Source organism: Pongo pygmaeus, chromosome 15 (assembly GCF_028885625.2).
Source record: "Pongo pygmaeus isolate AG05252 chromosome 15, NHGRI_mPonPyg2-v2.0_pri, whole genome shotgun sequence".
NCBI lineage: Eukaryota > Metazoa > Chordata > Mammalia > Primates > Hominidae > Pongo > Pongo pygmaeus.
In genome coordinates, this window is record NC_072388.2 from 89,732,869 (window position 1) to 89,746,634 (window position 13,766).

Genomic DNA, 13,766 nt, shown 5'->3' on the forward strand with positions numbered 1-13,766 from the left:
ACTTTTGGCTAAGCCCTTTCCCAAGAGCTCTTATAAATAACAGGTGAGCTGCAGATATCAGCATCACTAATGATGTGTGCTAAACCTCAAGCCTGGCAAAATGCTCGTACTCAGCTTAGATAATGCTATCCCAGAAAAAATTATCCTCACTGACAATCCGATGTCCACTGTAGACATCTTCTTTCTTAAATGTACCAATGGCAGGGCCTATACATCCCACCCCCGAGGACTCAGCACCTGAGTGTCTATTCTCAGTGCATCCTGGGCTCCTGGCCCAGAGGTTCTCACTGGCCTTGTGCAATAGGGAAGGCAAAGTGGGAACATGATTCCCGATCAAGAAAGACCTTTCTTCAAAGCTGGATGGGTATCCCCTTCTTCACAGTGAAAACCCAGAAACAACTGGATCCTGTCCTCCAAGTTAGATGCAGATTAATATGCTTCCTGTCCTCCTCCTGGATCCTGTCCTCCAAGTTAGATGCAGATTAATATGCTTCCCAAACTTCTGTAACTCCATTGCCTAAAACAGTACGATGTATAATATAATGTATGGGGGGAAAGAATGTGTGGTATGTACTAAGAAGTGTTTTGTTGACTGATGCATGTCAGTTCACTTAGCTTGTAATCTTCCAGTAACAAACAAAAGGATAAGTAATTTAAAAAAAAATCCCTCTGAAAAGAGAAGCACTGCATCCCAGGGTAGTTCACTCTACCCATGATCAGCCAGAGGTGGCATCATAAACCAGCATGGTCTTCTACCAGGTTTTAGCATTCTTTGAAGATGCAGACAAAGACTGCTGATCTTCTGAGAAGGAGCCTTTTTAAAAAAAAATAAGTAAATGTTTCAGAAGAGGGCTTTGCTAAGCTTTCATCCATATGAAATCTCTTAAAACACCACAAGGAAAGTTAAATCCAACCAAATCACTAACAGAGTGGTTTCTGATAACCACTGGGTAAAGGCAAATTTTCTTGATTATTCCCAAGTAAGACCCATTGCCATTAAATGTCTATAAAAATGGGAAATTAAATGCACTCTGATCATCCCCAACTGAGCAATCTGTAAAGATCTCATAAGAACACAATTTTCAGGACCTAAACAGCTCCTGAACTGTTTTCTTAAACCTTCCATTATAGTTTCATTTTGATCTCATTGCAGTCATATAAGCTAATGACTTTTGCTGGAAACTTCAACTGGCAAAAATAACTTCCACTCACTATAGCTGAGAAATAAGCATTAAAGGGGAAAAAAATGAACAAGGAATTTCATTTTCTGAATATATTTGCCATGGAGGGATTTTAAAGTTGTAAAAATTTCTGCCCTAAACAGTTTGCTTGTTCACTACTAGATAGCTCATGCTAGGTCTCATTTTCCCTCAGCATATTAACCTTCCCGAGAGATTTTTAAAAAATGGGGTTTTGATGTGATTGCATATTTTAAAGACATCACTTCACCAGTGCTCTACCTATTAAGAAGGCCATTTGGTTATGTCCACTGAAAGCTCAAATGAAGTTCAGAAAAAAACAATAAATACGAAATTACCAGCAAGATCACCAATATCTAGCATACTTTTTACTTTTTACACTCAACCTACATTTAGCCTGTAGTTTAAATGCATCAAATTGTTGGTAACTATAAAATAAATTCAGAATCAAAGGAGACAAAGGTGGGAAGTGGGCCTGAAATAAGACCTGGATATTTACGTACAAATTTGGTCATTAAATGCCCTTTTTGTGTGTGTATGTGTTTTAAAGCTTGTGATGAAATTCACATAACATAAAAGCCACCATTTTAATTATTTAAAGTGTACAATCCAACAGCATTCAGGACACTCACAATGTTGTGCAACCATTAGCACTATCTAGTTCCAGAACATTTTCATCACCCCAGAAGAAAACCCTATATCCTTTAGGCAATCACTCCCCACTTCCCCTCCCTCTCAGACTCTGGGAACAATCAACATGCTTTCTGGCTCCATGGATTTGCCTATTTTGGACATTTTATATAAATTAAAGTATGTGATATGGGTCTTTTTGTGACCAGCTTCCGTTACTTAGCATAAAGTTTTCAAGGTTCATCCATATCGTTGTATATGTATCAGTACTTCATTCTTCTTTATGGCTGAATGATATTCCATTGCACGGATATACCACATGTTGCTTATCCATTCATCAGTTCTAGACATGTGTATTGCTTCCAGCTTTTGGCTATCATAAATAGTGCTGCTACAAACATCCATGTACAAGTTTTTGTTTGAACATCTGCGGGTTTTTTTGTTTGTTTTGAAACAGGGTCTCACTCTGTCACCCAGGCTGGAGTGCAGTGGTGCAATCACACATAGCTCACTGCAGAACACCTGTTTTTAATTATTTGGAGTATATACCTAAGAGTGGAACTGTTGAAAATATACTTTTAAATCCTTCTCTGCTACGATCTCACACCAGATAGAGTTTACAAAGCAACTTTTCCATCTCATAAGAATATTATAAAATTGTAATAATCAGCTAATCTAAAACAATCATAGTTATTAAGGCTGATGGAAACACTGCTTATGAATGTCATTAGATGGAGAAACTTTCCAACGTCCAATGTAAATCAAGATACCAGTGAGAGTCAACAATATGAACAAATGCTCCATATTTAAGCAATTTTGAAAGACTGACTTTTTAAAATGCGCTTTTAAAACAATTATGAAAACACTTGCCAATTCAGTCAGTTACTTTAATTGTGCTTCCAAATCTTGGAAGAAGCTGTTCATATTGACCAGTTGGGACGTTTTATGAAATACTGAGAAGAGGTAAATTTGAGAGAAAAAGACAGCTGGCAACAACTTTTATCCATATTCTTGTAGGTTCTTCTGCCTTGAAGAACGCTAAAAATGGAAATATTTTGTTTGAACTTCTTAAGGCACCTATAAATCACATCGATATATAAGTAAATTTTGAAGGCCAACTGAGCTCTTGGTGGTGGTGATGGCAGGGTGTGTATGAGTGTGTGTGTGTGTGTGTGTGTGTGAAGTTGTCCATCCGGTCTCACCCCCATAATTCTAGGAAAGCCCAGCTTGGCCATCTGGCCCCATGAGTTGTACATCCACCTCTTAAAACTCTGGAGACACCACAATGAAGTCATTTCCTATGACAAGAATCTCTTAGTCTTGCCCAACTGAATAATCTCCTATAGCATTTAAAGGATTCATGATAAAGAAAGGACAAAAGTATGGGCAACAAAAGATAAATTGCAATCTTACATGAGGTTGTTACATCAACTGTGACATGTGGCATTTGCTTAGCTTTTAATAAGCACCAGTCCTCCACTCAAGCACCCACTGGCTATGGCTGTGTAGGGCAAGTTATAGAGGTCTATCTAATGAACGTCCCTAGATAGGAAAGTGAAAGGATTAAAAAGGAATAGAAAGAATTCAAGTCAACAGGAGAGCCAAATTGCTAACCAACCAGTTAATTTAACTATGTTGTATATTTCTCTTCCAAGTTTTATAGTCAATATAATTAGCCAAACAACTAGCAGCCCTCGGGATCCAATCTGCCTTATTCTGTCTGAGTTTGGTATGAATCATAAGCATACACCAACCCCTCAACACCCTGGCAGCCATTAGGGCCTACATTCTACCTGCCTTAACAGGTGCAATTCTCAGGTTTCAGCAGAGAACGCTGCCAACAACACAGGAAAGGATGCTCAAAATCATTAGCCATCAGGGAAGTGCCAATCAAACCACAATGGAATATCACTGCACTCCCACCAGGATGGTTACACCTAAAAAGATAATAACAACTGTTGTTGAGGGTGTGGAGAAATTGGAACCCTCATAGCTGCTGATGGGAATGTAATATGGTACAGCTGCTTTGGAAAACAGTCTGGCAGCACCTCAAATTGTTAAACACAGTTACCATATGACCCAGAAATTCCACTTCTAAGTATACAGCCAAGAGAAAGAACACATATGTCCACATAAAAACTTGTACATGAATGTTTGTAGCAGCATTACTTGTAATTGCCCAAAAGTAGAAACAACCCAATGTCCATCAGCTGATGAACGGACAAATAAAATGTGATATATCCATACAATGGAATATTATCTGGCAATAAAAAGGAAAGAAATACTGATCATGCTGTGACCCAGAGGAACCTTGAAAGCATTATGCTAAGTGAAGAAAGTCAATCACAAAAAGACCACAAATTAGTCAGGTGTGGTGATGCGCGCCTGTAGTCCCAGCTACTCGGAGGCTGGGGCAGGATGCAATGAGCCAGGATTGTGCCATTGCACTCCAGCCTGGGCAACAGAGCGAGACTCTATCTCAAAACAAAAAAACAAAACCACAAATTGTATCATTCCAGTTACAGCAAATGCCCCAAATAGGCAAATCCACAGAAACAGAAAGTAAATTAGTGGTTGCCAGGGACTAGGGGAAGGGGAAAATGGGGATTGACTACTAACGAGTAAAGAGTTTCTTTTGGGGGTGATTAAGATGTCCTGAAATTAAATATTAGTGATAGCCGGACAATTCTGTGAATATGCTAAAAACTTTAAATGAGTAAACTGCTATTTATATATTATAAATATATGTCACATAAATATCCATCATGACACAGAAGTGAAAGGGCTTGCTCAAGTTCACAAGCCCAGTGACATATATATTTATATTTATAATAAATATATGTCACATATATTTATAATACATAAATGTAGAAACATATGAATGTAAATACCTTTGAGACAAGTGCCCTGCTGGCCTCAATCAAGTCACTGGTCACACTTACCATTCGCAGGTTTTGAGTCGTTCTCGTTTCAACTGCTCTGAGAAGCTCTCTAAATCTTCCGACTCCTCTTGTCAAGTTCCTGTGTGGACACAGAATTTGACGGTTTTCATCTGGCATGTATTAATATTAAATATTTTATATGCACGTTTCAATGCATTTTGTCTGCATAAAAGCTGTTGGCTAGATTTTAAGCAAACGATTACTCTGCACGTGTCTAGCCATCTTTGGTTAAATGAAACATTTGACCTAAGATTGATGGCCTTTTGTGTTTTCTAACCCCTAGCACATTTTCTCTAAAAAATAAAAATTTGAAAATCAGTTGAAGCCAACAAATTAAAAAGCAAGATACCTTAGAAGAGTCTGTGTTCAAACTCTCAATGGCTCTATAGAGTGGGACTGAAATCTACATTTTCATTTAAAAGGTGGGAGACAACACTGGGCAACAGGGCACAGGAATATGAGCAAGCACCGTATGCAACATGGGTAAGGATAAAATATGAAGATGGAAGGCACAAAAAAACAGGAACTCCACCAAGCAACCACTCTGCATTTTTGAGAACATAAACTTATCAAACCCAGTAAATTCATCAAACCAACCCCCCTCCAAACCCCACACTGAAAAAAAGAAGCAAAGGGTCAGAGGCCCCTTCTGAGAGTGAGCGTGTGAGCTCCCTGAGTGTGAGCAGAGCACACCTCATCTCGCTGCCACTCACACCCCACAGGGACACATTTGGTGACATGTTTCATTAAGAGACAAATAATTATTTTGTAACATCCTTGTCAATATTTTCAAGCCCCACTTCTCCTCTCTGAAAGCTGCATCCAGCCTGTTGAGCTGGGAACGCTCCCCAGCCGATCCCTTTACATTAAGCACTGCCACCACCTATGACATAACTTGGCGATATATATAACCTGCTCATTAGAACATATCTCATCTTTCCAAAAAGCCACAGCGTGGGTCAGCCAGTGCAAACGTGTCAGCCAGCCTCTGCAGGCCGTGGCAGATGCTCTAGGTATTTGGCTCTCTTCTTGGATGACATTTTGAATCGCGCAAAGGTACTAAACTGAATGTGGTTCTGTAAGTTACAAGCACTCATGAGGGTTATTAATTCGCATCTTATACCTACATGACATCCCAGGGCTCTCATGCACTAGAATGGCCCCAGAACTTTAAGATAATGATTTATTGGCATAGGTACATAAATACTCCCATAGTCCTCTCACCCACACATATCAGATGATATCAGATCAGAAGCTTGACGGTGGCATAAAAAGAGAAGCTGTGCTCAGGATGCCAAGCAGCACTAAAGGAAACCTAACAGAGACGTGAATAAAGATTAGGTAACAGGCCCTGGGACATGCAATCTACTCTGCTTTCTCCTTCATTTGTTTTTATGGGACCCATGTTCACAGGCAACAAAGTACATTTGCTTTGGACTGAAGCTCAGTTCTCTTAAGTAACATGGCAGGAAGGAAATAGCTACAGCTAAACAAAGGATGGGAATGGATATGGTAGTCTAACTTTGTTCCAGAATCACGGATTAAACTCCTACTGGGTACAGAAGGGATGGTACTTTGAATTGTATGAAATAAGCTGTGACTGAGGCAACATAAGTGGAGACCCTGGTTGAAGGGGCTGATTTACCAGGTAGAAATCAAGCCTGGAATAAGCAGTATCAAACCTAAATATTGTAACCCAGGGAAGCCTACAAATAGGAACTGGTCATTCAGAATGTTTCCAGTGTCCTAGGAAACAGAATGAGCTACTTAGACAGTTACAGAAGCACAGAATTTTCCAGCTATAAATGATCCAACAGAATCTGGTCCATTATGACACAGAAGTGAAGGGCTTGCTCAAGCTCACAGACCCAGTGAGAGAGTGAGCTGGGAGCTTTCTACCATACTCTGTTACCTTCCTGGGTACACATAAGCTCTAAAACAGAAGTGTAACTCTAGAGGAAGAAACAAAATATGAATCCAAGAGTTCAGGTCTATGTTTTGCATCATTAATATGCAAATTACTTCATATATTTATAACATAAATTCTGTGTGTCCCAGTGATGACAACTAATGAGATACTCATTACTGGTCCAAAGCTGGAAAGAAAATCCGTTGGCCCAGGTGAAGAAGTCCAGTGAATGCGGGTAATGCCCTGGGCTGCCGAAAGAGATCAATGATGGGTAGAGAAATTCAATTCCCCCGTTAAGGTGCAAGACGGTTTCTCCCGTGCAGGACCGAGGCCCTCTGGTGGAGGAACAGAGGAAGTCTCCGCCCCGAAGGAGGCCAAGCAGGATGAGGCAACACCAGTCACTGGGTGCGTATTCCCGATTAAGCCTTTGAAGCAAATACAAGTTTTTCTCAAACTGTTTCCAGTTTATTCCTGGAGAGAGTTTAAGATTCAGAAGCAAATTCTTCCTCAAGCTGGGAAGCATCTGCCTGTAAACAAAGAAGCCACAGTAACCACAGAGCTGAGAAGACCTGAAGCTACAGCCCACTGCAATGAATGCGGCACCCAGAAGGGTCCCTGCCCCACCACAGATCAATCGGACAGCAAGAAGAGGTGAAACAGGCACATCTCAAAGTGCCCAAATATAAAAGCACGATTCCCAGGAAATCCTGTCTTCCAAACATGTTTAAATCACATAATTTTATTCAACTAATCACTTCCACTATTGCCATGAGAGCAGAAAAAGAAAAATGTTCAAGTACACGGATAATCAGAACAAAAAAAAGAGGAAGTTAACTTGCAAGAATTCTATTCCAAATGCTATGAGATAACCCAATTTGAGAGAGGCAAACAAAACCCACACGATTGCCTTCATATCTCCAAACTGTTAGTTAATTCTTAAAATGTTGAGATCAATTAAGTATCTAAGAAGGAACTGTTGCTTAAAACTCCGCTCAAAATGAAGATAAGAGAGCCAAGGAATCTCCCAATCTCCCTGTTTTGAGGGTTTCCACAAATCCCTGACATTAGGTCATTTATTCCATTTCAGCACCCTTGCCTGAGAGAGTGCAATGATGTCAGAATTCATTATGGTAAACTATTCTCAAAACAAATGTTCCTGCCAGCATTCACGCAGCGGGCACTCTGGCAAGCTGTCAGAACTTGGGGTTCATCTCCTGCACTTTACTTCACAAGCTTCCTGAGCTGGGTGCATTTCCTTCCACTTGGAATGGTTCCCAACAGCTCGGCTGGGACCAAGGAGGAAAGGGCCTGCAGGTCCCCGGAGCGCCAGCTGCTCATTCCGCCTGACAGGCTCACCAACATCACTGTCCTCAGCCCATTATGGAGAGCTCAGGCCAGAGTCCCACAGCCTTGCTCTCATTCAAATCCTTGTTTTCCCAATGGCAGGAAAGCCTACCACTTTTCATGGGGACATAGTCTACTCTTCCCTTGACCTACTTCCATCTTTTCTTCTCTCCTATCTTTTCCATCTGGTTTTATCCTCCTCCTGCTGAACCTCCTTCCAGGGCTTGTCTGCTGACTCGCCAGCATTCGACCCTCCCTCTTGACCCTCTATCCTGGCGATAGGTTCCAGTTCCCCCTTGGGCCCCATGGCAGCACCTTTCCAGGCTCTGAAATGTACATTCTAATGTACAAGCTTACCGCACCTGGTTTCGTCCTGTTCTATGACTCTGAACCACATTCTCGGCTCTTTAATATTGCCATCTGTCCCTCTGTAATCAAACCAAGGAGGAAATGTAAATGGGAAGAAAGCCAGAGCTCCAAAATCAAAATGGAAAACCAAGGCTAGAGAAATTTGGGGACATGAGAATCATTTCAGCTTGTGATGAGTGCCTACTTCAATAACAAGCTCAATACATTTTTGTTGTGTTGTTATTTCTCCTTTTATTTCTTGGGAGTAGGGTGGGAAAAGACAATTCTTCCCTTTAACTTGTCCTTCCAAGTTATCTTCAGACCTCAAAATCTGACCCAGCCACCAATACACTTAAATTCAATATCACCTGTCATTGTCGTGGAAACTCAAAGTAGTAGTGTGAATAAAAGACTGGGTCAATTTCCTGGGTAATGAGGAAAAGGTGGCCTGCTAGAGTCTATTCAATATTTTTTTCTCTTATGTAGCTGAGAATTTTATAACGAAAGATCAAACACAATAAATCAACCCAGTAGATCTCTAAGAGCAAAGAAACCGTCTGTCTTTCTCCATGTTTTCTTCTCACCAACCAGCACTCCCGAAATGCTGAAGCAGTAGGTTACTTCCACAATGACTGAGCAATGTTTCTCAGCAGAGGCCAGGTTGGTCCCTGAGGACACACTGTTGAGCAGGGGACACCATCCCTGCCTCAGGGAGCTTAGATGGCTTCACATCCCCACAAAAATGTAAGTGCCTCCAAGACAGAGGCCTTGGCTTTATTCACTGATATAACCCAAGCCTCTGAAACAGAGCCTGGCATACAGGAAGCACCCAATTAATATTTGTTGAATGAAAAAGAACCATCATGAGCCGAATGAACCAAGACCACGAGGGGATACATTTCCTATCCGTTTCTTGTCTCCTTCTTTCTCACTGAACACAGTCCAGCAGGCAGCAAAGCACTGCACTCTCTTAACTAGAATAGCCTAGTATGCCCTCGGGGGCTTTCCTTGTAGCGTGGAGACCTGGGGGAGCAGTACTCCTACACCAGTGACATGCCCAGCCTAACAGTTTCTAGAGAGCTACGTGGATAATGGAGATTTTGAGGTTTTTAAAGAAAAGTTCCAGGCATTTCAGGGAAACCTTCCTGCCCTTGTGCCTTCACACATGCTCCTCTGTCTGCAGGGTCAAGACCCAGGGCTGAGGCCAGCCTAGATAGCACTTTCTACCTTTCCATACTGATTTTCATTTGAGTTTATATCTATTCACCAAACAAACTGCAATCATTGTGAAAGCAAAGGCCCCCTGTGTACCCACCACTCCTCGTCTCAACTGCCTCACAGGGCCAGCCAGTACCCGTGATGTTTAACAAGCTGGGCACCCCCAAAAGAAAGAAAAGAGTGAGCACCATCTTATATTCCCAGACCCCTTTCCCCATCTCCTTGCTGAAAAGAGTTATCTTAGTTACAAAGGGAACAACTAAAGCAGGTACTTGGTATACCATGAGATACATCCCATCATCATATACGTATACCCTTATGGTATGTGTCTGCTTTTCTGGAGTTATAAGTGTTGACAAAGACAATGTCATTCTGGATATTGTCAACACAACTCTGGAAAAGCAGATACATACCATGTATCTTCTAGATCCATCACTTTTAGTTCTCAGGCTTGAGAATTTATGTAACCCTTAGCATCATCTATCTTGAAAAAGTCTGAAATCAAAACCAGATACCCAGATCTGGAAAGTGGGAGAAGAACAGATACCCTTCACAGTCCAAAAGGACACCGTGGCCGGCTGTCAGGGAGCTGTTTTTCCCAGAATGGAGTCCAGCTTCCCCCTCTGTACACACTGTCCTCCTCATATCCAATGACACGCATTTGTGAAGACAGATGGCTTGCTGCAGTCAGGGGCCAGGGATCAAACCCACAACCTTGGCCTCGTTAGCGAAGGGCTCTCTCTTACCCACGGAGCAAGCCAGCTGCAGCCTGGATATAGCGACGGAGGGTGTGACAGCCATCCACGCCGGGATGAGAACAAGCAGGCGAGGCTTCCGGATGTCTCACCTCAAACCTAACGAGAGCTGTACTGGGCTTAACAACATTTTTTGGACTACTTCAGCAATTGAGGCTTCCTCGTGACAAAAGCAGTCAATTATACATTTGGTCAGCCGGCCAGGCGGCACACAGTACAGGGAGTAGGGATTACGGCCCAGGCAGTGTAGGTGGCACCAGACACATAGAGTCAAAGAAGTCACAGAGAGTGGCTTCTTGGAGTTCATACTTCATGGGCCAGGACAGGAACACATAAACAAGTCCTTCCAACAGGCGTGCACAAGGCCTATGAATGAAAGGTGGCCAGACTGCTCTGACAGCCCAGCCAGAAGAGCAACTCGCCTGCCCTTCACCTGTTCCCTCCACTCCCCTAAGCTCTGAGTCTCTGAGAAACACGAAGTGTTGAAAGGCTTGCCCCATCTCACATCCTTCCTTTCAACCTCTGGGAATGAGTCAAAGAATATCAGTACTCATTCCAAAAGAAAAATATATATATACACACACAAATATATATTTCTCTCTCCATATATATCTGTGTGTGTATATATATATATGTGTGTGTATATATGTATATGTATGTGTGTGTATATATATATATATATATATATATATATATGGAAAGACAGAGAGAGAACACCCATACCTGCTATGCACTAAAAAGTGAGGCACAGTGAACGCAATGGTAAGCCAGTCAGCAGACGTGAGTCCTCATGAACTTGTATTTTAATGATGTTCAGTTTAACTCTAACGGTATCCAAACACACTTGGACTCCTCAACCTAACAATACTTAAAACAAACCAATCAGAACTTATCTATCATATAAGGATTATCTTTCAAAGTGTTATCCTTCAATACTTGAAACAAACCAATCCGAACTTATCTATCATATACGGATTGTCCTTCACCCAGGAATCCATATGCTTATCTATATACCTGAACATAAAGAGACAAAATAGAGTCGTGGTTACAGACCCTGGAGCCAGACAGCATGAGTTCAAGTCCAAGCTTTGCCATTTATTAATTGTTGACCTTGGGCAAGCGCCTGTGCCACAGTTTCATTATAAAATGGAAATAACAACTGTACCCACCTCATTGAACCATACCTACCTCACTGTTGTAAGAATTAAACTAGTCAGTAACAACTGTACCCACCTCATTGGGTAACTGTACCCACCTCACTGTTGTAAGAATTAAACTAGTCAGTAACAACTGTACCCACCTCATTGAGTAACTGTACCCACCTCACTGTCGTAAGAATTAAATTAGTCAGTAAGAACTGTACCCACCTCATTGATTTGTTGTAAGAATTAAACTAGTCAATACATGTAGGAAGTGCTTTGTAAGTATTTGCCATTATTACTTCTGTTAGCCTCAAAACCCTACCATTGTTTAAAAAAAAAAACTTTTGGAATTCTGGAATCTATTTTCCAGTCAATTTATAGCATATGAAAACCTGCTTTACTTCTTTGAAGTCATTTAATTTTGAAGGAAAAAAAGGTATTCTCCAGTTTGATTCATTGATCCTCTTTACCATTTACTGAAAGTCTACCACGTCCCAGGAACTCCCTACGTAATTCCCAGGTCTGGCTCACAATGACAAAAGACAACAACCCATGTCAGGTAAGAACAGTAAAAAACTTTCTCTGGGGCCCTGTGGTCACCCTCCTGGGAAATGATGTGACATCTCCTAAGAGTGCTGGTGCCCCTGACGGGGGGAGGGGAACAGTCTCCAGCCATGGCTTTGGGGCGGGGCACGGACAGATGACTGCGTGTCTGGCAGGCGTGAATCCTGATTGCTCCATCACACTTTGCACAGTGAGCATGTGGAGACTGTTCTGAATTCATCAAGAAGGGCCAGATCACACTAAAAAATGTGAACTCAAAAGTGAACCACCAAAGCTTTATGAGCCCATAACACAAAGCTGGAGAGGAAAGCTTGCCACTTCCACTGGGGAAGTGTCTGCTCCAGACCTGGCCAGAGCTGGAAGACAAGTATGAGGGCGGGGTCCCCGTCAGCCTGCTTTATAAAACGGGGCTCAATTAGCTGCACAGAACACTGATGGGCACAGGCCAACAATATTCATTTTTAACAGTCCAGAAAGGTGCAGAAAAAAAAAATCTGGAAGGTAGAAATGTCCTGCTAACAAAATGACTTCATTCATCAATTCTGAGTGGCAAAGTCACATAGGAAAAGAACTTCTGGCCACCCTGTCCATCCACTCAACTGGGCTGTGGAGAGGAAAAAAAGGCAGAAAGGATGTCAAGGGGAGGAAAGTCCCTCCAAACGCACCACAAGCACTTGAGCTGGAAGTTTGAGTGTGAGGATAAGAGTGCAACGTTCACTTCCATTCAATTGACAGGAGAATTGCGTTTCCAACACAACTCTGGGGACCACATTTCAAAGCTAGGACAGTGAGAAAAAATCCAAGGGGATCATTTGAAAGAAAGGAAAAAAAAAAAAAAAAAACATTAAATGTGCAGGGGTCAGTAGTCCAAATGGCTCCAGAAGCCAAGCAGGTGGCAGAGGTGGGTGAAGACAGACTGTGGGACGACAGGCCTCGCAAGCCTACAGGCCTCCAATTCAAAACCATAACATAGAAACTCAACAGGGAAGGGAGGCTCTTTGCCATTAAATTGGTAAATAAAAGCCTCTAATATTTTTCTTGGGGAAACAAAGCAGTGCTGCTCGGTTTGAGACAGCACGGTGCCAATGGGATTGTCACACATTCTCAGGAGTGGGACCAGATAACCCGCTTGGGCCTGGGAAAGGCAAATCTGCTAGGGAGAGAAGACAAAAAGGGCAAAGGTTGAGGAGGCTCATGAGAAGAAGGACCGGAAGTGAGCATGGAATGTGAGCCATCTGGGAACATGGCAAGGGGAACAAGTACCAGATGCCAGGCATGCACTGAGATGGGGAAGGACTGGCCAATGGGCTTCATCTTGTCTCTTCCTCATCTGCAAAACAGGAGTAACACCTACTTGCCATACTGAATGAGATGGCACCTGGAAAGCTTCTGATTCCATGCTCAAAAACACGTGAATCCCCCGCCTTTCCCCAACCAGCTGCTACTTCCCACCATCTGGCCCTTCATTCCACATACAAACATTTACTGGCTAAAAGCCAAAAGCAACCACTGGTGTGATTGTGAACCTTTGGTTTAATAGAAAACAGTGCAGAATCAGAACTGGTTTCCATGATGTACTACACTAAACTCTTCTTCTCAATTGTAGCTTTATACATGAGGAAACACAGGTTTAGAAATAATAGGGAACATGCCCATAATCACACAGCCCACAGCAGAAGAGCTGGGATTTGAACTCAGGCCTTATCTGGTGCCAG

General features: G+C 42.2%; 1 protein-coding gene across 10 annotated transcripts in view; it reads right to left on the bottom strand.

Annotated features, from left to right (window-relative positions):
- TTC7B (tetratricopeptide repeat domain 7B) overlaps positions 1-13,766 on the bottom strand; it is a 292,264-nt gene that overhangs the window by 162,685 nt on the left and 115,813 nt on the right. For 7 of the 10 annotated variants that reach the window (XM_063651994.1, XM_063651990.1, XM_063651993.1 and 4 more), the window contains exons 6-7: positions 8,387-8,452; positions 4,772-4,850 (exon numbers count right to left, since the gene is read on the bottom strand). In XM_063651994.1, the coding sequence (XP_063508064.1) occupies positions 4,772-4,850; positions 8,387-8,452 (145 nt within the window). The remainder of the gene's footprint in view (positions 1-4,771; positions 4,851-8,386; positions 8,453-13,766) is intronic. The other 3 variants (XM_054447527.2, XM_054447523.2, XM_054447524.2) reach the window with 1 other exon arrangement.